The 25,323-nt window shown below is 44.9% G+C and overlaps 1 protein-coding gene across 1 annotated transcript in view; it reads left to right on the top strand.

The window, feature by feature from the left end:
• The window catches only part of shkbp1 (SH3KBP1 binding protein 1), a 25,209-nt gene extending 1,574 nt beyond the window's left edge, over nucleotides 1-23,635 (top strand). Inside the window, exons 2-18 of the mRNA XM_083637964.1 lie at nucleotides 153-206; nucleotides 1,340-1,385; nucleotides 2,219-2,351; nucleotides 3,673-3,753; nucleotides 4,354-4,521; nucleotides 7,372-7,462; nucleotides 9,755-9,945; nucleotides 11,159-11,274; nucleotides 11,492-11,579; nucleotides 12,658-12,774; nucleotides 14,262-14,432; nucleotides 18,571-18,726; nucleotides 19,061-19,157; nucleotides 19,306-19,490; nucleotides 20,380-20,482; nucleotides 22,253-22,484; nucleotides 23,064-23,635. Of these exons, the coding sequence (XP_083494090.1) occupies nucleotides 153-206; nucleotides 1,340-1,385; nucleotides 2,219-2,351; nucleotides 3,673-3,753; nucleotides 4,354-4,521; nucleotides 7,372-7,462; nucleotides 9,755-9,945; nucleotides 11,159-11,274; nucleotides 11,492-11,579; nucleotides 12,658-12,774; nucleotides 14,262-14,432; nucleotides 18,571-18,726; nucleotides 19,061-19,157; nucleotides 19,306-19,490; nucleotides 20,380-20,482; nucleotides 22,253-22,484; nucleotides 23,064-23,618 (2,584 nt within the window). The 3' untranslated portion in view covers nucleotides 23,619-23,635. The remainder of the gene's footprint in view (nucleotides 1-152; nucleotides 207-1,339; nucleotides 1,386-2,218; nucleotides 2,352-3,672; nucleotides 3,754-4,353; nucleotides 4,522-7,371; nucleotides 7,463-9,754; nucleotides 9,946-11,158; nucleotides 11,275-11,491; nucleotides 11,580-12,657; nucleotides 12,775-14,261; nucleotides 14,433-18,570; nucleotides 18,727-19,060; nucleotides 19,158-19,305; nucleotides 19,491-20,379; nucleotides 20,483-22,252; nucleotides 22,485-23,063) is intronic.
• Nucleotides 23,636-25,323: the final 1,688 nt, after the last annotated feature.

The following is a 25,323-nucleotide window of genomic DNA, read 5'->3' as shown; positions in this document are numbered from 1 at the left end:
ACTATGTAATAATGTTTCCAGGTAAAACGTAGTGTAAGTTACCCAAGAGGTTACCTAGGTAGTTGCCTACGTAGCTAATGCTACCTTCCTTTAGTAACAATGTTATCCTTGGTGCCTTAACAGTTACATCGTTAATGTGGGTTTGTTTTTAGGTTCAGCACCTCCCGACAGACGCTGACCTGGGTTCCTGACTCTTTTTTTTCCAGGTTGGTGGAACAGAGAACCTAATACCGCATGCACATGCGTGCGCACACACACACACACACACACACACACACACTAGACTCAGCCCTCAGTCTTAATCCGTTTCACTCCTGTAAGACTGAGAATATTACTATTTAAATCTTTGCATAACGTTAGGTGGCGCTGTTGGAAGCCTTGCATCGGAGAACCAATCATGATGAGTGTTGTGGGCGGGCCTGCTTTCTGGGGGCAGTGACGCTCATGCAGAACCAGTGTCTCGCAAAACATCGCCGCGTTTGCGGAGAAACATATTATTCACTTAGAAACAAACATAACCTGTTAATAGGACGTGTTTCATCCGGCCCCGGCGGCTAGAGGTCTTTTCTAACGTTACAGAGCCTGCTGATGACTCACAGTAGCAAGCGGACCACTTCCGGGTAGGAAACATTATTGTAAAATAAACAACAGTTATAAACTCTCTTTGCAGCACATCAGTGTCTTGCTCTATATTGGAACTATGAAACATTGCATTGCCGCTACCAAATAAAATTCTAATAATAAATGTAGGCGTGTCTGCTGCCGGCCGTTCTCGCCGGGCTCGGAGAGACAGTTTCTGACAGTGAAATTCCCAGACGTTTGGTGGCGCAGCTCACCAAACGTCTGGGAGCCGAGACTACACACACACACACAGTCACACACACACACACACACACACACACACACACACACACACACACACACACACACACACACACACACACACACACACACACACACACACACACACAAACCTCCATTCAAAACTCTGGCTATTTAATGCTGCCTTGATCACCGCCACACAAATAAACTAACCTGTGAGAACATCACTTGCTGATAAACTCGGCATACAATATTTCACTAAGAGCACTTTAACTTGCGTCCTCCTTGGCGGAATTTCTTCCAATTTGGCTCAAACGTCGACTTGGACTCAAGGATGAACTGATTAGATTTTGCTGGTCAAAGGTCACTGTGACCTCACGAACGCCATTTCCAAGCTCATTAACGCGATACCAGAAACGCCTTGACGGAATTTCTTCCAATTTGTATTGTATTTGTATTGCCTTGGTTAATTCATCATGATAACTTCTGTTTGGTGGTTTGTGTGTTTTTTTTTAAGTCTTTTGAGCGGTCGGATCTCCACCTTGAAGGATGAAACTGGAGCTGTAAGTAGGATGGCTGTGTGTGTGTGTGTGTGTGTGTGTGTGTGTGTGGGGGGGGGGGGGGGGGGCGGGGGGCATGAGTAGTTTTCTTAATTGTACAGTTACAGTGTATCCTTTCATTGTGTTGTGCCTAGTTCCTCATTGCGCGGCTCGCGAGACGATGGCAGCTCTCGAAGCTTTAGTTGGCGGCTCTAAGAAATTGCACACAATTTTTTTTTTTTTTTTTTTTTTTTTTTTTAAAGATTTTTTTAAAATATTTGTTCCCCCCTGCTCTCCCCAAAATTTCAATAAACCTTTATGGCATATTATTACAATACAACAATACTGGTGTTGACAGTAATAGACGGTGCCAAATCATTCAAAACAATAAGCATTTTGCTTTTAGGAGTATTGTGCCAGCGTGCAGCGCTGTTCCAAAACGTGTCAACGTGTGTCGTTGCCTGGGAAACGCACATCCCATAATACAACTGTTCGCATCGCATCCCATAATAGTATGATGATACTTGGGATGCCATTGCGAACATAGATGTGAACAGGTTAGCTAAAACTTCAGCGTCGCCAGCGACGGCCCCCACCGTTGCGGTCGGGGTACGTTTCGAGTGTGTGTGTGTGTGGAAAACAATAAAACAAAAAAATGGTAGGCAGATGTGCTTGGTTGGGGTGGCTTTTGGTGTTTTGCGGTGAAAGTGGCTCTCCTATTGACTTTGTCCTGCCTGTGCGGCTCTCATCGAAGAAATAGTCACTGTTGTGTGTCTGCCTGTATGTGTGTCTGAATTGATACGTTGTGTAACTCTGTGTGCGTGTTACCATCTTGTGTCCCTCCTCTCTCTCCGTAGATCTTCATTGACAGAGACCCCTCTCTGTTCGCTCCCATCCTCAACTTCCTGCGGACCAAAGAGCTGCACCCGCGCTCCATCAACGTGCACATGCTCATGCACGAGGCGGAGTTCTACGGCATCACGCCGCTGGGTGAGACGCCGCGCCGTGATGTCATACCGTGATGTCATACCGTGATGTCATACCGTGATGTCATATCCTCTGTCCAGCCGCTCGCCTTGGCGCCGTCACTGGGAGAACATTTGTCTTAGTGCAGATTTGACCGGTCAAATGTGTCCTGCCTGTCTCATCATTCCCACAAATCCATATAGCCCGACGACGTCGGCAATTCAAATATGCCGCGATATAAATATTACATCATTATGCTGTCTTTTATTTTGAAAAGCTCAGAAATATGTGGTAATGTGGTCGAAATAATCACTGAATCTCATTCTTATGCCAATGGATCTTCTGATGCCAGAGAATTAGAATAGTCGAATATTCGTATTGGAAAGCCGAATCTGATTCGACTGACATGACTCTGAGACGGGGGCAGCCCTAGGCATAAACCCCCCAAAAAAGAACAAGAAGAAGAAGCAGTTGGGGTGACCAATGAAATTAGTTCAGGGCGTGGTATATGAAAAACATTCCACTACACTAGCTGGGTTTCCATCCAAATGTATCGCAACTTTTAATCGAATTTTCAGAAAGTCGGCAAAATAAAATGCGAAACAATGCGCGTTTCCATCCACTGCTATTTTGCGAATTACAGAGCTGTCAATCACCTGGCGTTTGAGGCTGTCTGAGCTGCTGATCAGCTCCTAGACCCGATATACAGCTCTGTTAAACACATCTAACGTTATTCATTTAAAGTTTCTTGATGATCTACAAGTAGACAAAGGTACCATAACGCCATTTCTGGATTACCAGGTGCGACTCTGCAAGCATAACGTTATAATCCACGGAGCAGATAGTAAGTGAATACAATTTCATTCAAGTCTAGAAGTGAGTCGCCTTAAAGTTAATATCCCAGTCTTCTTCTGTTTACCACGGCGGGTATTGTGCTGCGCGTACCATGATTTACCGTGTGTAGCCCTATTGTGTGGAGGCTACACACGGCATGTCATGTTTTGCAGTGATCAAGGCAAACTGTGTTGTTTTTGAATGGAACGGAATATCGCTTAAACGGTTTCCACCGCACGTTTCGCATTTTCCTTTTACCGATACACCCGACTTTTCCGCCTCCCTCAAGCGTCCTCTTTGTGATATTTGGAGGTTTTTGCATATTAGGCAGCGTTTCCACTCAGTTTTTTTATGCGCAAATTGAAATTTCGCATCAAAACAGGTGGATGGAAACCTGACTTATCTAGGGGGGGGAAATCTTGTGTCCTGCACTGTTATTGTGCTAAGTTGTGTGCTACTCTGTTGTTGCTCTTGTCTTCCTGTAGTAACATCCGTGTGTTTTGTTGTCCAGTGCGGAAGCTGCAGCTGTGTGACGAGTTGGACCGCTCCTCCTGTGGAAACGTGCTGTTCAACGGCTACCTGCCTCCACCAGGTACCCCACCCGCCAGCCGCCAGGGCTCTCACCTCATTCACGCTGCAACAAGGGACACATTCTGACCACTAGAGGGAGACAGGTGCCAGTACAGTACTCCTCCCTCCCTCCACTGCACTAACAAACAAGCTTTTATAACTGTGAGGGAGGAGCCAAGCTATCAAAAATAATCTTAATGCTCTGGGGGAGGGGGAGGGGGAGGAGCAAGTTCTAAAAAAAAAGGCTTTAGTTCTCGAGATTCCCCTACCCGAGGTAGAACAAAACGCTGATTTCTCTTATCTTTAGGGTCTCCCATTAATGAAATTGATTGTTGTCGAATTTTATTTTGGGGGAAAATGTTTTTTTGGTTGTTCTTTAGAACTACCCCGAAAGCTGAAAAAGAGCCAAATTAGGCCAGTCCGAATAGGGGAAAGGTGACAAAAAAGCTGATGAGTTGAGAATGCTCACTCTTTTCCTCATCAGATTTGCTGAGGTATGAACCAGGTGGCTGCCCTACATCACCATATAGTCAGAAAATGATTTACCTCATTATTGTGTGTGTGTGTGTGTGTGTGTGTGCGTGTGTGTGCGTGCGTGTGCCTGTGTGCGTGTGTGTGTCAGTCTACCCGGCAAAGCGGCGTAACCGTCACAGTGTGGCAGGACCTCAGTTCATGGGCGCCCGTGCGGCGCCTGCAGAGAGAGTTCCAGTCAGACGCAGCAACACCATGCCTCCCAACCTGGGCCATGCTGGCATGCTGAGAGGCAGCATGGAGGAGAGGCCCTGTGGGGGTGAGCGCACACACACACGGACACACCCGCACACACACACACACACACACACACACACACACACACACACACACACACACACAAACATCTAGGGCTGGGCGATGGACAAAATCAAATATCACGATATTTTTGACCAAATACCTCAATATCGATATTGTGACAATATTCTAGGGACGACTATTGGTGCTTTCACAACATATTGGTGCTTTCACAACATATTGACACAACATATTGACACAACATATTGACACAACATATTGACACAACATATTGACACAACATATTGACACAACATATTGACACAACATATTGACACAACATATTGACACAACATATTGACACAACATATTGACACAACATATTGACACAACATATTGACACAATGAGATTTTGAATGATCAGTAACTTGAATATAATATAATGGAGTACCGTAGGGATGACATATTTTTGTAGGCTTACCCAGAAAGAAGTCCCTGCGCTGCTGGTTTGTAGGGGGAAAGGCAATGGGATTTGCGTCAGGGAATTCACGAATGAGGACCGCTTTTATGATTGTTGAAGCGTTTTCTGAAAATCGGTTTAACACATTTACGCTTCAAAGGTCACTTTTACACCTACGAGCGGGAAGTGTTAACTTAGCAGTAGGGATGCAGCGATTGCCATTTTCTTGGCCGATTCCGATTTCCGATTTTTGAATAGTCTGACTTGCCGATACCGATTTTTGCCGATTCCGATTTTTTTCCTCTAAAAACAACAATTGACAGCTTACACAAACGTTTTTGTAACTTTGTTTGAAAATTAAGATTCATAGAACAATTCTTACATCTAATGGGGATCCAAATAAACAAATAAACAATTCTTATCATTTGCATGAAGTAGGACCATCTCACTCAAACACATCTCAAAATAAAAGTGTTCCAGGTTACTGGACAGAGCTTTTTTGTGCAAATACAATGAATACAAAAATTAAATTAAATCCAATAGCCTATATCCCACAGCTATCATGCATTTACTTTTCCAAAAGAAAACAGGTGCAACAGAACATCAAAATGATCCATGGATAAGGAGTTTATAGACTGGCTCCAGACCAGTCCTCTTAAGTAGAGGGGAAATGAGTTTATGAGTTACAGTAACGATCTTCAGTCTGAATATCAGGCGGAGTTTACACACAGTCCGAAGTTTGGTATGCGTATTTTTATCTGCCATCCGAAAAAATATCGTCACGCACAGAAAACGTTGCACACTTGTGAGTCCGATGCATTTTTATTATTATGTCCGTCGTTCTATTTGCAATACGAAACAAATAGTCTCTCCTGTATCCACGTTACAACATGACTGACAGGCTGAGGCAGCAGCGCTGATGTGGAATGGAAAAGGCAGGTCGGGGAATGGTTATACTGGACACAATGCTCACGTTCACCTCGCCAAGCCGGCTGTGCGCGGTGGCGGGTTGCTTGAGCACCGCTTCCCGGGGAGAGAGAGCAGAGAGAGAGAGGGGCCAGTGAGGTGAAGCGAGCCGCTCAGACTGGACTGCAGCCGAGCGGGACTCGGCCGCATCTCTGTCTCCACGGCTTATTTTCGACTTGCATGTGTGACAAACTGCGAGATTTGTCTACTTCACTGACGGTGAAAAAAAATCCACAACGAGGAAGGTATGCTGGCGTGTGTGGTGTGGTGGCTGGGTGCCTGTCTCGGTGCTTTGGGGTGCGCGCACGTCATGTGAAAATCGGCTCACAGAATCGGCTATTTAGAGTGACCGGCGCAGATCACCGATCGAGGCCGATCACGTGAAAATCGGCCATTTCCGGTCACGTGCCGATCGATCGGTGCATCCCTACTTGGCAGCCATGTTTTCCGGACTCATTCCTGTGGTGCTCTTAAGTGGGTAAAGGCAAATAATCGAGCAGCTAGAACAGTCTGGTCAGATCAGAGAATGACATCACCTTAACTTTCAAACCAGGAGAAGACAACACTTCATTAGACACACAATATTACCACATCCAAAATCTAACGACGTTATCTAGTCTCATATCACAATATCCATATCATATTAGATAGTTTTCTAAAGTAAGTGTGTGTGTGTGTGTGTGTGTGTGTGTGTGTGTGTGTGTGTGTGTGTGTGTGTGTGTGTGTGTGTGTGTGTGTGTTAAAGACATAAGGTCATATGTTCCATCCTCTGTTGAAATCCATAAACACTCCTGTGTTTCAACTGCCATGTTCAAACTGTGTAATACTGAATATGACATATTTTCAAATGTGACAGCTAATACACCTGATGTTGTTGTTGTCGTCGATGAGGAGAGTAGAGAGGCCACCATTTTGGAAGTGGGGTGTGCTTTTGATTCCAGTCTAGAAGAAGCTTTTATCACCAAGGTTTTGAAATACCAACTGCTCAAGGATGCCATTTTACAGCTTGGGTATAATTGTAAATTGCTTGTTTTCATATTTGGAAGCCTTGGTAATGTCCATAGGCTGGTCGTAAGTGGCCTGCAGAGGGCAGGACTGCCCAGACCGAGAGCCAAGGCTCTGGCCAAATTCTGCTCTATTTCTGCAATAATTGGCAGTCGCCACATTTGGAGGAGGCGCTGTTTCCTTTATCCATAAATTCAGACTAGATACATCTGTCACTATAAGATTTCCCATTTGTTGTGCATCTATTATTGTTTGTGTTCAAGGATTTTTTGTCTAAATGTGAACACAAATAAAGGTATTAAAATGTGTCTGTGTGTGTGTGTGTGTGTGTGTGTGTGTGTGTGTGTGTGTGTGTGTGTGTGTGTGTGTGTGTGTGTGTGTGTGTGTGTGTGTGTGTGTGTGTGTGTGTGTGTGTGTGTGTGTCTACCTGCCTGCCTGCAGCCCAGTTGTCAGACACTGGCATGGTGCGGATCATCTGTGGTCATCATAACTGGATCGCCGTGGCCTACGCCCAGTTTGTGGTCTGCTACAGGTACACACACACACACACACACACACACACACACACACACACACACAGAGTTCAGTTCAGTCACTTTAGAGCTGTGCATCTTCACTGATCTCACGATTCGATCGATTTTTGATATTTGTTAATCGATTCAGAATCGTCCTATTAAGCATCGCGATGCATCTCTGAATCGATTATTTTCGGCAGCTCTACTTTACTGTCGAGTCAACTGTTCTATGTTCTAGGGCCATATGATTTCCACAATGCACGGGATCACAACATTTCATAAGGTTTATGATCAGGTTTTGTTTATGTGTTTAATAAAGTACAAGTGGTGATCGATGTGTTCTAAAGGTGTCTGGTGGATACGTATGAAACTACGGTTACAGTACAAGTACAGTAGAATTAAAACATGATGAGTTTCACACACACAGGGCACACACACACACACACACACACACACACACACAGGGCCTGTGGGGTAACCATGCTGTGTGTGGCAATGTGCACGCATCCGGCACATGGGATGCAGCAGAACCAGAGAGGAACACTCACGTGTAGGATGTAACGTTCACGTGTAGGATGTAACGTTCACGTGTAGGATGTAATGTTCACGTGTAGGATGTAACGTTCACGTGTAGGATGTAACGTTCACGTGTAGGATGTAACGTTCACGTGTAGGATGTAACGTTCACGTGTAGGATGTAACGTTCACGTGTAGGATGTAACGTTCACGTGTAGGATGTAACGTTCACGTGTAGGATGTAACGTTCACGTGTAGGATGTAACGTTCATGTGTAGGATGTAACGTTCACGTGTAGGATGTAACGTTCATGTGTAGGATGTAACGTTCACGTGCGTGTATCTGGAGTCATAGATGGGCTTATGACCATGGGTAAGATGGTAGGCTATGTGAGGTGTGTCAATGAGCAATAATCAGTAATCAATTATATCTGTTGTGATTTGTGGTAACATTGACTGAGGATTTAGAGGGCACATTTCAGACACAAGGTAATGCAAAGTCATCAATGTGTTGTTATATAAAGATGGGTAAAAGAGGAAGTGGAACAGGTGCATGCTTGAGAAATATAGTGGTTGGCTGAAAGTGTGAGAAGATGTCTATGGAAGGTTACAGGTGTCGTAAGTGTTGACCACAATGAGGAAGGTCAAGTAGCGAACTCAGCCGGAAAGTGACCTGCGGTGAGGGGGAATGATCTAGACTCGCCTTATCGGGGTGTAAGGTGAGGCAACGGGGGTCTTGCATTAGGAAAATGTGGATGCGAGGTCCTGTTTGGAAACGATGGACAGGTAAATTGGGGAAGTTGTGGTGAGCGCAGCAGTAACAAAAATGGAATCCATTGTAAAATATGGAATATTGCAGAATTCTTTCATTTTGTGGGACCCTTCACAAGTTGGTTTTTACTTTGAGAGACATGTTGACGAGGAAACATGTCTGAGAGAGACAAGTCATCCCTCCTAACCGCTCAGAGAGAGACAAGTCATCCCTCCTAACCGCTCAGAGAGAGACAAGTCATCCCTCCTAACCCCTCAGAGAGAGACAAGTCATCCCTCCTAACCCCTCAGAGAGAGACAAGTCATCCCTCCTAACCGCTCAGAGAGAGACAAGTCATCCCTCCTAACCCCTCAGAGAGAGACAAGTCATCCCTCCTAACTGCTCAGAGAGAGACAAGTCATCCCTCCTAACCGCTCAGAGAGAGACAAGTCATCCCTCCTAACCCCTCAGAGAGAGACAAGTCATCCCTCCTAACCGCTCAATGACATTTGAAATGTGAAAAAAGAAATAGGATTTGGTCAAAATGAAATGGATTTCATATGCCTCTACTGTTCACACACAAAATCACCAGCAGTAAAAAAAAAAAAAAGAAAGAAAAAAAAAGTCATGGAGAAGTTTGTATCTATAAAAGTATTTCAAAGTCTATTCATATACCATTCCAAAATAAATTCATTTATACCAACGGCTTGGTTTCTCTCTGTCTCTCTCTCTCTCTCTCTTTCTCTCTCTCTCTCTCTCTCTCTCTCGGTCTCTGTCTCCCTCTATCTGTCTCTCTGTGTCTCTCTCTCCCCCCTCTCTGTCTCTCTCTCCCTCTCTGTCTCTGTCTCCCTCTATCTGTCTCTCTGCCCCCCCCCACCCTCTGTTTCCCCCTCTCTCTCTCTGTCCGTCTCCCTCTCTGTCTCCATCTCTCTTTCTCTCCCCCCTCTCTCTCCCCATCTCTCTTCTTCTCTCTCTCCCCCTCTCTCGCTCCCTCTCTCTACCTCTCCCCCCCCCCCCCCCCTCTCTCCCTCTCTCTCTCTCAGGGTGAAGGAGTCTACCGGCTGGCAGCAGGTGTTTACCTCCCCTCGTCTGGACTGGGTGATCGACCGCGTCGCCCTGAACGCCAAGGTGCTGGGCGGCTCGCTGGGCGACAACGACAAGATGGTGGCAGTCGCCTCGGCAACCGAGATCATCCTGTGGTCCATCTGTCCCGACGGCAACGGCAGCGAGATAGGTGTGATTCTAGCGCACAGAATCAACTCTCACAACAGCCATAGTCTCGTGTCGCACATTATACATCACACCATCAACAACATGGACTGACGGGAGAGACGTCACTTAACGTGACTGGTTGTGCGTCGTCTTTCTGATTTGTAACTTATAGCGCCACAGTTTTACCACAAACTGCGACTTTCTCGACTTGCAGAGTTCTCTTTTACATTGACAAACATGACGTGTGTTTCTCCCGTGGCACAATTCAAACGGGATCAAAAGGGTAGCGTATCATGGCTCCCTTCACCACCATTCATATTTTTTCACACGCTGGTACAGGGAGAAAAGCAGGAAGTGACGTTCACTTTGGCTCTCTATACTGTGTATTTGATCAATAAAACACTTGACTTTGACTCAGTAGAGTTGCTTAAAAAAATATGGAAAATTCACTTGATTCATTTCAGGTTTTGAAAAGTTTGGGGAATTTGAACAAAAAGCCTGAAAATGTATGGAAGTATTGGAGTGGTGTTCATAAGACGACGTGAGACATTATAAGCACATTGTGAGTTCATGATAATTATGTTTTCTAGACCCTTCTCACGGGGGCCATTTTGTGTCGAAAAGGCAGGGTAAACACAGGTGCAAGCAAAACACGATTGGAATTTGGAAACCCTCATTAGTGTTTTGCTTGCAAAATGGCCCCCTTGAAAAGGGTCTATTACATATTTGATCACTTATCAGGTATGAGACTATACATGAAAATGACCTTTTTGGGTACTGGCACATTTACATTTGAGTTTGTTAATGTGCACCGTCCCTGTCATAATAATATAATAAACTGTTATAATAAACGAAATAAATGTCATTGTATTACCCAACTTATTAAAATTCATAATCAACTTTTCATCATCAACTTTATTGCTATAGCTTTGATCTAAAAACTGAATTTACAAAGAGCTTCTCCAACAGAAAAGTACATATGGAGTCAAAATAAAACACTGAACCAGAATAAATACAAAGAATAGGAATGATACAAAGAAAGAAAGAGAGAGAGAGCGAGTAAGATAAATCAAGTAAACCGGTGGATCTGATACAGTTCAGCCCTGGAAACGAGCTTGTTGAGCGTCCAATCAGCAGCTGAGTTTCCCGGTGGCTCGTCATGTTCAATAGCGGCAGCTGAGGGCCAATCACACGTCTCTGGCTCTGAATGTTCACTTCCTGTTTCCTGTGTCCAGGCGTGTTCAGTCTGAACGTGCCGGTGGAGGCGCTCTTCTTCGTTGGTAACCAGCTGATCGCCACCAGCCACACGGGGAAGGTGGGCGTGTGGAACGCCGTCACCAAACACTGGCAGGTCAGCACTGCTCTGTCACATGACTTGGACCCGAGTCACAGTTTTAACAGCTTGAGACTTGACTTGGGTTCTGGTGACTTGGGACCTGACTCTTGACTTGTACTTTGATGACTTGAAAAGGTTTCTAATGTCTTGACTTCAGATCTTGTGTTTGTGTAAATGACTTTGATTGGAAGTGATGAGATTTAGAAGTATTTGTTCTCTGATGTCTCTATAGAACCAGGATGTGGTTCCTATCAACAGCTACGACACAGCCGGCTCCTTCCTCATCCTGGGCTGCAACAACGGATCCATCTACTATATAGGTGAGACGGACTGTATGGATCTACTATATGTGGATCTACTGTATGTGGATCTACTGTATATGGATCTACTGTATATGGATCTACTATATGTGGATGTACTGTATATGGATCTACTGTATATGGATCTACTGTATATGGATCTACTATATGTGGATCTACTGTATGTGGATCTACTGTATATGGATCTACTGTATATGGATCTACTGTATATGGATGTACTGTATATGGATTAGGGATGGGACCGATCCAATATCGGTATCGGGTGCCGACACTGAGGTAATTCACGGAGCGTATCATTTGCCCATCCACATGTCATGTGCGTGCCGATCCAGTTTACATGACTCACGCTGAACAATGAGCCAAACGTAACATGAGACATGCCTCCGTTCCAGAAATTCCATTCCACAGTTTAAAAGTTATAACGTTACTTACCGTACATAAGAAGATAGTTTGAGGTTGGCGCCAAATTTGATCCAATCAGAGAAAAGTTGACATTTTCTGGGAAACGGAAGGTCGGATCGCGATGCCTATAAAGGACTGTATGTATTTCTTCACCCCGAATCCAACACCACCATCCGTGAGTTCTGCTCTCTCCTCCCCAACATTCCCCTGCTCTCTCCCCACCTCCTCCCTTTCCCTGCTCTCTCCTCCCCCACATTCCCCTGCTCCCGCCCCACCTCCTCCCTTTCCCTGCTCTCTCCTCCCCCTCATTCCCCTGCTCCCGCCCCACCTCCTCCCTTTCCCTGCTCTCTCCTCCGCCACATTCCCCTGCTCTCTCCCCACCTCCTCCCTTTCCCTGCTCTCTCCTCCGCCACATTCCCCTGCTCCCTCCCCACCTCCTCCCTTTCCCTGCTCTCTCCTCCCCCTCATTCCCCTGCTCCCGCCCCACCTCCTCCCTTTCCCTGCTCTCTCCTCCGCCACATTCCCTCCCCCTTTCTCCCTTTCTCTCTCTCTCTCTCTCTCTATCATATGATTGTTCAATCATGTTGTTATTATTACAATAACTGTACATAACTGTTATTATGTACAGTGTCTATATTGTGATCATTGAGTGAATGAAAGTTGTGTGTCTGTGCAGATGTGCAGAAGTTTCCTCTGAGGATGAAGGATAATGACCTGCTGGTGACGGAGCTGTACAGAGACCCCACTGAAGACGCCATCACTGCCCTCAGTGTCTACCTCACTCCCAAAACCAGTACGACTATTACAATACTACCACAACCACCACCACTACTGATTGATTGATTGATTTTCTTTATTTAAGTGTCATGCTTCGAATGAAGCCCAGCCCACATGGGCTTACAGGACACTTTTACTGTTCAGCATTTAAACAAACAATGATCAAAACATAAAACCAACAGAAACACCCAAAATACATACAGTAAAGTACTACTACTACTACCACTAAGATTCAGGAGCAGCGTACCACCACTCCAAAATGTATACAGATCTGCCTAAATCTAACCAGGGTTTCCGCCGGAAACCCTGGTTAGATTTAGGCAGATCTGTTGGTCTCTAGTGATTGGTTAGGGAGAATGGAATTCCCCCGGGGGAATCCCCTCATAGAATGAACTTAAACAGGGGGCAATCTCAGACTAGAAGACGGAAATGTCTGGGCTTGTCTGAAATCGTGTTTTTTAACACGTTAAGTGCCATAGCCGAGATAATTCGTCTTACATAATCCAACGCTTGAGTGCCAGAGCCGAAATAACTCGTCTTACATAAACATTTTTTTTTTTTGACGGTGGGACATCAATCAACAACTTTTACATCTTCGAGATCACTATTGGAGCAAGAGAATGTGTATAATCTATTTTACCGACCCACTAAGTGTTGACAGTGCTCCCCCAGACGAGCGAAATCAAAGAAAAAACTGCCGCTGGAGCAAGCCATTCAAGGAAATGGCGAGGCGATTTTACAGTAATCCATTCCACACTTGTCTTGCCCGAGAGCGGCCGCGCAGGCAGCCGCACACAGAGAGCGGAGAGCGATTTGCAAAATAGATTATAGGTGAAACACACTTTGAAACACCTCAGAAAGGCCAGAATCAACATCTGCCCATCGCCCACGCATTCCCCGGCCCATCTTGACTCGCACAAGGAGCGTCCGCACGCAGGCAAGCAGGCAGGCAGGCACGCAGGCAGGCAGGCAGGCAGCAGCAACGCGCTTCTGACACGCCCGCTGTAGAGCCAGGAGGAAGGAGGAGAAGACACACGGAGGGAGGAGTTTGAATGAGAGGGGTGTTTCCTGTTGTTATGGAGGAAATTACTGTTCAAAACTATTGTTTAGAATGTCTGACGGTCTTACTGATGCCAAAAATGAATGGTTAAAGTGACTGTTCTGTCGAATTTCACAAAAAGCCATTTATCTCTGAATAAATTTCCAGACGCTGAAACCATGCTGTACTCAACGGCTAATATCTACATAACTACTAACTCTGCAAACTAACTCTTTTAGACAGAGAAAGCACACATTCTATTAGTTATTTTTAGATGATTGGTGTTCATGAATTCTTAACAGAAAATAATCCTCGGCTCTTGTAAAATGAGCCAGAATCCTCAAAAAAAAACCTGGCACAACTTACCTACAGGATGAAAAAATGGCTGGCACTCAATGTGTTAAATGCAGTGTAAAGAGTTGTCTAAGTCTCAATGTCTAAGTGTGGCTTTGCTGCCCCCTCAGGTGACAGTGGGAACTGGATAGAGATAGCATATGGGACCAGCTCCGGGACGGTGCGGGTCATCGTTCAGCACCCGGAGACCGTGGGCTCTGGACCACAGCTCTTCCAGACCTTCTCCGTCCACCGCAGCCCCGTCACCAAGATCATGCTGTCTGAAAAACACCTCATATCAGGTACATATACAAGAAAAACACCTCATATCAGGTACATATACAAGAAAAACACCTCATATCAGGTACATATACAAGAAAAACACCTCATATCAGGTACATATACAAGAAAAACACCTCATATCAGGTACATATACAAGAACAACACCTCATATCAGGTACATATACAAGAACAACACCTCATATCAGGTACATATACAAGAAAAACACCTCATATCAGGTACATATACAAGAAAAACACCTCATATCAGGTACATATACAAGAACAACACCTCATATCAGGTACATATACAAGAAAAACACCTCATATCAGGTACATATACAAGAAAAACACCTCATATCAGGTACATATACAAGAACAACACCTCATATCAGGTACATATACAAGAACAACACCTCATATCAGGTACATATACAAGAACAACACCTCATATCAGGTACATATACAAGAACAACACCTCATATCAGGTACATATACAAGAACAACACCTCATATCAGGTACATATACAAGAAAAACACCTCATATCAGGTACATATACAAGAAAAACACCTCATATCAGGTACATATACAAGAAAAACACCTCATATCAGGTACATATACAAGAACAACACCTCATATCAGGTACATATACAAGAAAAACACCTCATATCAGGTACATATACAAGAAAAACACCTCATATCAGGTACATATACAAGAAAAACACCTCATATCAGGTACATATACAAGAAAAACACCTCATATCAGGTACATATACAAGAACAACACCTCATATCAGGTACATATACAAGAAAAACACCTCATATCAGGTACATATAAGGTACTAGGGATGCAGCGGTTTTCGGTTTGAAGGTATACCGGGGTTTGAAAAAGCCACGGTATCAAAACCACTAAATTTTGCCGTCATACCTTCTCCACGGTATCAGCTGTTTCCCTGAGAGAAAGTGCCCTCAGGTCCCTTGCAGAGACAGAGTGCAGTTACGCGGCCCCTCCCCCCTGCTGCATGTGTGTGTAGAGCAATCAGTAGCTGGCAGACCGCAGCTATCATCATCAAGGAGTCATCATTGTTGTGAGTGGCCGCGTGACAATGGCTGCCAGAGAGGTGAAGAACCCCCCGAACTTTTTCCCCAGTCAAAAAAGGACAAAATCGGTAGTGTGGGACTATTTTGGTTATCAGAAAAACGGATGGCCAGGGCTTACAGGAGGAAGGACAGCCAACATGCAAGACATGCAGGCGAAGAGTGGCTGCACTAGGAGGCAATAGCCTACCTCAAACATGATAGCCCATCAACACCAGCCGTCCTCATTTGCAAAATTCAAGGTACTTAACGTTGTCTTGCTTCATCATACATCACATCGGACATAACGCTAAACCATTTCCACCGGCAGGTTTGAGGAGTAGCTAACATTAACGTAAGATAAACACTCATGACTCATCATAGGCTATCGTTAACATGGCTAATTAGCATCAGCTGACTAACGTTAACGTAACGTTACTTCTTGACTGAGTGATCACGTCTTGTGTAGGCCAGGCTGGCCAGCGCCTCGTTATCAAAAACATATTGCACTGAAGAAGTAACGTTCAATAATGTAGAAACTGACTCCTCCAACCTGCCAGTGAATTGAGGCACAAACAGTGTGTGTGTGAGAGAGAGAGGGGGAAAAGACAAGCGCTCAGCACAGGGGCAGAGGCTAATGTGTGAGACAGAGGGAGAGGGGTGTGTGTGAGTGGGGGTGTGCGCCATCAACGTGAAACAATCATTTGTGTCCAGTGCAGTCAGTGTCCATCCGATTTTTACAAAAGATAAGCATCTATTTGATATTATGTGTTTTAGTTTTACATAAAATTAGATTAAATAAATCGTCATTTATGATAAGTAAGAATAGTACCGTTATATATCCAAGCACACACACATTCGCAACAGTTAACTGTCATTACAGATGTAGGTTACATTAACATGTATTTTTTCTTTTTTTAGGCTAGCAGTAGTACTGGCACCAGCGGAGGGGTATCCACATCAACAGCTGCAGAGACCAGCCAACAATTCAACATGCATTTGCCTATGCACCCAAATCCAAACATGCCAAATAATTAAATTATGCTGTGGCATACTTCATTGCCAAAGATATTTTTGTCATCATGGTCCCCATTCAACTATCATTTTGTTCATGGTAAAAAATTGTATGTTTTTTTTGTGCCATATTTGACAAGAATACATAAAGGTCCGCGATACCGTGATACCGTGAAACCGTGGTAATTTTCTCCAAGGTTATCATACCGTCAAAAAATCATACCGCTGCATCTCTATAAGGTACATATACAAGAAAAACACCTCATATCAGGTACATATACAAGAACAACACCTCATATCAGGTACATATACAAGAAAAACATATACAAGAAAAATACCTCATATCAGGTACATATACAAGAAAAACATATACAAGAAAAACACCTCATATCAGGTACATATACAAGAAAAACATATACAAGAAAAACACCTCATATCAGGTACATATACAAGAAAAACACCTCATATCAGGTACATTATACAATAAAAATATATACAAGAAAAACACCTCATATCAGGTACATATACAAGAAAAACATATACAAGAAAAATACCTCATATCAGGTACATATACAAGAAAAACATATACAAGAAAAACACCTCATATCAGGTACATATACAAGAAAAACATATACAAGAAAAACACCTCATATCAGGTACATATACAAGAAAAACATATACAAGAAAAACACCTCATATCAGGTACATATACAAGAAAAACACCTCATATCAGGTACATTATACAATAAAAATATATACAAGAAAAACACCTCATATCAGGTACATATACAAGAAAAAGATATACAAGAAAAACACCTCATCAGGTACATATACAAGAAAAACACCTCATATCAAGGTACATATACTGTACAAGAAAAACATCATCAACATCATCATGGCATCTGATAAGATTTGTGCTTTTAGATGTTTTATTACAGAAAGTGTATGAAACCCATTCAGATTCAGATTCATTTATTTAAAGAATGGGACTTTACACATTAATGAACAGTACAGCCGTACAGTAAATATGCCAGGTTGTAGCCCAAGGGCTAGTTTCCACCTGTAGTCCCATGGCAGGTTGATGTAGTCATGAAAGCGAAAGAAAAATTAATAATACAACAAAGATTAAAAGTACAGAAAGTTAGTAAAACCAAAAATGATTAAAACACACAGTAAATAGTACCAAAAAAAAATTAATAGTATAAAAGGTTAGTGAAACCTAAAATAAATAAAATAAATAAAACACACAGAGCATGCTGCAAAACATGGCAAAAGATCTGTTAAGTATGTTAATTGTGATCACATTGTTGGTTTGATCTGAGCCATATTTTCAACTGGCCTTTGAAGGTGGCGAGACTCGGGCATTCTCTGATCGAGGGAGGTAGATTATTCCAGAGAGTGCTTCCCATGAAGGATAGGGTCTTCTGACTAAAGGAAGTTTTTCTAAAGGGGACCTCACAGACCTTGTTCGTAATGGCCCGGGTGACACGGGTCGAATTGGCGGTCGCACGATATTTGATAAAGTCAGCAAGAGGAGGCGGCGCCAGTCCATGTAGAATATATTGTAATATATTTGTATATTAGACAGGCAGAGGTGAAATTTCTAAAGTTCTCAAAACTTAGCATGCCATATTTACGTATGATATGGCAGTGGTGATGAGAAAAGGGTTTTTTATCTAGTATTTTCAGGGCTTTTTTATAGAGTAGTTCGGCTGGTTTGAGGATGGTTACTCCTGTCAGCGACCAGCTAGTTATACAATAGTTCAGATGCGAAAGGATCATTGAGTGTAAAAATAAAAACGCAGCGTCTGTGGACAGACAGCTCCTTATTTGTCTGAAATTATACAGGTGGAATTTAATTTTTTTGGAGATCATTTTAATGTGATTTTAATGTGACACCATGATCAAAATAGGTATACATTCTGTCAATGGGATACTTATGGATGGAATTATAGTGAAAATAAATTGTCCCCCCTTTTTGCTGGGAACCCCCCTGGGGGTCCATGGAACCCACTTTGAGAAACACTGTTAACTTTATGTGTGTGTGCGTGTGTGCGTGTGCGTGTCAGTCTGCGCGGACAACAACCACGTGCGGACGTGGACGGTGACTCGGTTCAGAGGGATGATCTCCACGCAGCCCGGCTCCACGCCGCTCACCTCCTTCAAGATCCTCTCTCTGGACGACACCGACGGCCACGGAGGCTGCAGCGCAGGGACTGAGATCGGTAACACACACATGCACACACACACACACACACGCACGCACGCACGTACACACACACACGCACACACACACATGCACATACACACACGCACACACACACACACACATGCACACACACACACATGCACACATTAAATAAATAATATAATACTGTTAAAAAGTGAAAAACATGTACCAGGGGACAAGGGGAAAAGAAGTAGCTCGCAACTAGTTTTATTTTTTGTAAGTAGCTCTCACCCTCAAAAGGTTTGGGCAGCCCTGCATGAAGGGGTTAGGTCAGAGGTTGGGGGTCAGAGGTTGGGGGTCCAGCAGTAAGTGTCTCCTCTGTGTGTCAGGACCGTATGGGGAGAGAGACGAGCAGCAGGTGTTCATCCAGAGAGTCGTACCAGACACCGATAAACTCTACGTCCGCCTGTCCTCCAATGGAAAGAGGTGTGTGTGTGTGTGTGTGTGTTTGTGCGTGTGCGTGCGTGCTTGTGTGGCAAGTATAGGAGAGAGCAAGCATGGGATTAAGCTGTGTGTGTGTGTGTGTGTGTGTGTGTGTGTGTGGGGGCGTGCGTGCGTGCGTGTGCGTGCGTAGGGTGTGTGAGGTGCGCTCGGTGGACGGCACCTCCATCACCTCCTTCATGGTGCACGAGTGTGAGGGCTCGTCGCGGATCGGCTCTCGGCCCCGGCGCTACCTGTTCAGTGGCCACGGCAACGGCAGCATCCAGATGTGGGACCTGACGACCGCCATGGAGATCGCCGGGAAGGTGGACATCAGAGGTGACCTACTTTATCACCTTTGTCTCCTGGCGGAGATGAATCGTTGAATCGTTTATGTTTAAATTTCTGTTGACATTCAGATTTTAAAGCACTTTCTAAGTAAAAAAGGGACTTGATATTTATCTGACTGCTTGTATTAGATGAAAAAGTAGCCATGTGCAGTAATAATACAGAAATCGAATCGAATCATTGACAGATGAATCATAATCGAATCGTGAGGCCAGTGAAGATTCACAGCCCTACTTCATGTGGTGTCGGAAAAATGACTTCACGACCATTTGCTTTGCTCTCCGTTGTCACGCAAACACTGCAAACGGCTTCAACGTGTTATTTAAAAACACTCCGAGCAATAAAATAACACACATCTTCTTTGTAGCGGCCATGTTGTTTCCACGTGGCCACTTAAAAGCTCATGAACACACCGAGGAAGAACGACTTCCCAACTCGGGAAATGGGACAATCCGAGGAGCAAGCGTCACACCTGCAAATTGACTCTGTTGTTGTCTCTGGACTCCAAGCTGTGCACAGTGACTTCAGTGGGTGGCAGTACTTGCCTTGACTGACAACTCATTCAGCCAATCAGCCTTGCCAAATTCAGTCCTGCAGCCAATCAGCATCGGATCCAGTCAAATCCAAATCCCCTCGGACTGGCGAAAACGTATTTTCCCCCGAGAAACTCCGCTGTTGCATACTCTTTGTTCTTGTTTATTTTTTGTTATCGAGTCTATTTCTGCAATAAGTGAACTTATGGCTGTGTAAACTCGAACGTTGACGTTACTGCTCGAGCTGGTCAGTGTGTGGTCAGTGTGTGGTCAGTGTGTGATGTTGTGATTGGTTGTGTTGCCTCGGTCATTGTGTGATGTGTGCTGTTGTGATTGGTTGTCTGCAGCGCTGGGCGGGCCCACGGAGGAGGAGCTTCTGGAGCTGCTGGAGCAGTGTGACCTTGCTCTAACCAGGACACCTGACAGCACACCCAGAGCCTCCACATGCAGGTAGACACACACACACACACACACACACACACACACACACACACTAGTGATGCGCGGGTCAGGGTTTTTTAAGGCCCGCCCCAACCCAACCCGTCATTGGAGCCAGCCCGCCCCGCCCAGCCCGTTAAAATATCTGAAAATTCCGAACCCAGCCCAACCCAGCAGCCCGCAGCGGCCAATTTAATGTAATATGTCTCCGGACTCAGGAGGAGCACAGCAGAGCTTCCAAGGTGTGCAAAGTAGCTAATAACTCTGTCTCTCTCCCCCCTCTCTCTCTCTCTCACACACACACACACACACACACACAGAGACACTCACATGCTGCCGGCGCGACAACAGTTGTAGCCTACTATACTGCTCTGGATGAGTTGCGCTGCTGCTTTCATGTCGGTCTTTCTTCAATTAATCCATGGTCTTCAGCGTGACCGACTACGCTTCCCCAAAGTGCGGATGGCGTGACCGCAGTGTTTCAAATGGAGGTAGCAGGTAGAGGTACAGTAGGCACTAGGCAGGCTACAGAAACAGTTCTTATTCTTCCCCATTTATTGTAATTACATCATGCGCTCTCAATTGGCCATGTTGCAGTAGTAGTGCAGCAGGTGCGCACACGGCTTGCAGATACGGCTAGACTCGCTGTCTGATTTCTTTTAATTACCTCATGCGCTCTCAATTGTTCACAGCCTACTCACGTTGCAGTAAAGTTGACAAATAGATCACAGTCGAGTCCACAACAGAAAATCTGAGGTGGCATTATATGGACACTTCAAATAATAATTACAGCAAATAATCCTTCCAAAATGTTTGTTTTGAGACCACATAGGCTACCTCATTGAAGTGTTCCTTTACTCCATGTAGCTATAGAGAGTGCAGCAGGAGTCTGTCTGATTGTGTGTACCTACATGTGAGAGAGAGTTAACGTATTTAAGGTTAATTGCTCTGCGTGTTTCACTGCTCTAAATTATTTAATAATGTTGCTTTGTCACGTTCTGAGCCTGCCCCGCCCGCACCCGCGATATTTTCATAATTTGCCAACCCAGCCCGCCTGCGGGGCGGCCCAGCCCGCCGGACCCGGCGGGTTCTGGGTGACCCGCGCATCACTAACACACACACACACACACACACACACACACACACACACACACACACACCTTTTGTTTGAGTAAGTTTAACATTGACAAGATGATTTTGTAAAGTAACACATCAGCAATAAAGTTGCTACGTTTATCATTTTTAACCATCAATACGTCTCTTCAGTGATGGTGGAGACAATTCCTCTCTAAGACTCCATTTCCCAACAGCCCTGTTGCTTGCTTGCTGATAGTAAATTGCACCAATAGACCACTTTTGTGTTTGCAAACAACGAGTACATATGTTCGTGGGCGGAGCCGAACTGGTTGCAGAAAGTGAAGCGTACTCACTGTGGGGAAGGTCTAGGATCCAAATAAATGGCCAAAGAGGCAGTGCCGGACATCGTCATATACCCAGTGGGAAAGCTCAGTGTCTATATGGTGGAGAATTATTTTTTCCTTATTCCGGGAATCTACAGTGTGTTTTGTTTGACAACCGCGCCGCCGCCATTTTGGCCTGGAAAAAAGCCTCAATGGCCAATGGGACAACAGCACAGAACCACGACAGCCAATCAGAGGTGTCTCTTTCAGGGCAAAATGGCAGATTTGCTGTGAGTGGGCTCTATGAGTATAAGATCTTCATTGCAGGTAAGAGATGTTAAGAGACAATAAAGCTGAACTTGCTCCCTCTCTCTCCCCTCAGCCTGCTGTCCCAGCTGAGTGACAGCTTCAGGACGGATCGTCTCCACGGGGCAGCAGGAGGGGGGAGAGGGGGCTCGCTGTGCGGCAGCCTCCCTCGACAGGCTCCGCCCCCGGTTCCCCTCACCAAACCTGTCCGGGACCCGGGCCTCTCTGCCGGACCGCTGCCCCCTGCTGGCCTGGGTGCTGCCTACGGCCACGGTCCTAACCCCAGTCCTGGTCCCAGTCTCACTCAGGTCCGCCTTTTTTTTTTTCTGTAGCGGATTGTAGGTTTTTGGGGTGTCAGCCGGAGTTTAGGCTGACAATGTTGTGCACACCGGATAGTTAGTTAGGTTAAGTTAGTTAGGTTAAGTACATACATAAGTGCCTGGGTAGCGAGCAGATGGCGGTATTTGACAATTTAGCAGCTAAATCATAGATTATTGAAAGATATTCCATATTCCAGACTGAAATGCTATAACAGAAGTATTGGCCAGAATGACATGAACATTTATTGGACACTTATTCAGCGGGTATCTTGCATATTGCGTTCAGGTGCACTGTAAAAAAATATATATATATGTTTTTTTGGTCAACATCTTTTTGTGGCGGTCAAAATCCTTTTGTGGCGGCCCGCCACAAATTCCTTTATGTATGGGAAACACTGGAAAAGATGAGCCAATTTTGTGACTACTCAGTGATATATCTTTCTATAGGAATACATCACATCCCCCCCAAAGGAGAGAGAAAAAAACATTGCACGAGATTTCTAGTTAATATATAATGCTCCTTATATATAATATAATAATATATAATGCTCCTTTGTATATTTTCAGGTCTTCAGCCAGGCGTCCCTGGCTCACAACGGCAGCCCCCGCCTCTCTAGACACCTGGAGAGAGAGAGGGAGGGGCCTAGACACCTGGAGAGAGAGAGGGAGGGGCCGGCGTCCGTCCGGAGGGGAAGCTTTGTGGAGCGCTGCCAGGAGCTCGCCAAGGGCTCGGAGGCTGCGGGGGCGGGACCAGAGGGCGGGAGGCGGAGCATAGCGGTGTGTAGTGAATTAGAGGCCAGGTTAGGCCTCAGAGCCCCAGCAGCTTTCTCGAGTGGACGCCTCGCCATCGGAACGTCATCATTGTCCTCGCCATCTTCTTCCTCGCACCGCAGGCCTGCCGCGGCCCCGTCCCCGTTAAGCCCCGCCCCCGCGTCCCCGTTAAACTCCGCCCCCGTCAGCCCGACCCGGTCGCAGACGCCCGTCTCTCCTCGCCGCGGGGCCGGGGCGTCTCCCGCTGCCGAGGTCCCGCCTTCCCCCGAGAGCCCGGCCAATCCGGACAGCCCGGCGGCCACGGGCCCACCCACCAGCCCCAAACCTCCTATGAATGAGACCAGCTTCTGATTGGCTGGCAGGCTGACCGGGGGTCTGACTGAGCATGTGCAAAGGGAAGTACTTCATGATGTCACGACTCCAGTCTTTATCCAGCCGATACCAATGACATGCCAATATCATTGTACATCCTAGTGTGATATCAAACAAAACACACAGATTTTCAAATAATATTCCAAATCCTATCATTCCTCATTTTATCAGTTGCAAAAAATGTGCTTGTCATCACCAATTTGACAGCAGAAATGTGTGTCATCACAATGTTAAAATATCTTCATATGTCACATCATGATTCCACTGAATGAGAGTAACGATAATATTGAATTATCGTCCAGGCCCATTTTGACTGCAGCAGTCTTTCATGAGATGATTGGTGGAAAAATGTATTGATTAGCCAATTAACGATCAAGGTCTGTCGCCGTGGTTACCACATGCTCCAGCTTGCTGACTGGAATAGCCACCTGTTGAGTTCATCGCTAAAATGTCACATTGGTAAATGCTAATTTGTATTTCAGGAGCAAAACAAAGACAAAAAACTGTTAGCATAAGTCTGGAACCTTGTCTCTTTTAAAGTCCCTGGAAACCTAAAATGAATATGCATTTTGAGTTCATCACACCACAGTAACCTATGTAAGACACCAGCCAAATTTGAACGATGATGAACGTCGCAAAGTTTATAAATTTAGGTTTGAAAGTCATGGAGAAACTCTTACTCCTCGTAAGAGGAAAACTCAATGGGGATTTAGAATGGGGATTTCACTTAGATGCATAAAATAAGGTCTGTGGTTAACAAAAGTTGTATGCATTATTAAACCTTATTTTATGCATTCAAGTGAAAATTCCCATTCTAAAACCCCATAGACTTTTTCCCTGGCGAACCAAAATGGCGGCGATTTATTTCTGGTTAAGCCTACAAAAATACGTCATCCCTGCAGTACTCTATTGTTACCACTTACTGTACAGTACATAGTAAATTACTACCAGACCTGCTCACTTTTTGGCTCTTGCTCTAGGTTTTGTCTACTCCACCAGCCAGTCTCACAGAGTCCTTTTCTATTCTAAACACCTAGTCGGTTGGGAAAATAGACCGTCTTCCTCTGAGCTGTACAGCCGCTCTCACTGACCAGTGCTTTACATTCAGTAAGACATTCCCATTCAAATAAGCATTTCCAACGGGACATTTTGGATGGTCCAGTGAAGATGGAAGAACTTTTTAGATCCGGCGTTTGTTATGGAAATGAACTTCATGGCACATAAACCTCAGGAAGGTGTGAATATGGAGAAGACGAAACATTTGAACATCTTCCATACACTTAAACAACATGAATGGTGAGGACTGTGGCAGCTGTCTAACATGTAAAGGAGATGGCCACGATATATGCTAACCTGGTAAAGCATCCGTTCTGCGGATCAGTCTATGTTACATCCCAATAGAAAAATGCTTCCAAGTATGTCGATTGCTTCGCAATTCCCCATTTCAATGAGCCTATCACATGTTTTGTCAAAGTATGTACCGGTAGTCACTTTTCTTTGTGTGTCCGGGTGGGAATTTCGTCATTTTAGGGGCAAGGAAATCATCGATGCTAACACTCCTGGTTCTTCACTGTTTTCGCCTATGGGAGTTTTGAATGGGTTTTTGGCGCGATGCTTCTAATAATCTCTCTGGGCAACGCTGGCTTAATCAAATGCGAACCAGTGTTTAGTAATATCATCTTCA

The sequence above is a fragment of the Poromitra crassiceps genome (assembly GCF_964638095.1).
Source record: "Poromitra crassiceps genome assembly, chromosome: 5".
Lineage (NCBI taxonomy): Eukaryota > Metazoa > Chordata > Actinopteri > Beryciformes > Melamphaidae > Poromitra > Poromitra crassiceps.
The sequence above is the reverse complement of the archived record's forward strand: the minus strand, read 5'-3'. Positions and strand labels throughout refer to the sequence as shown.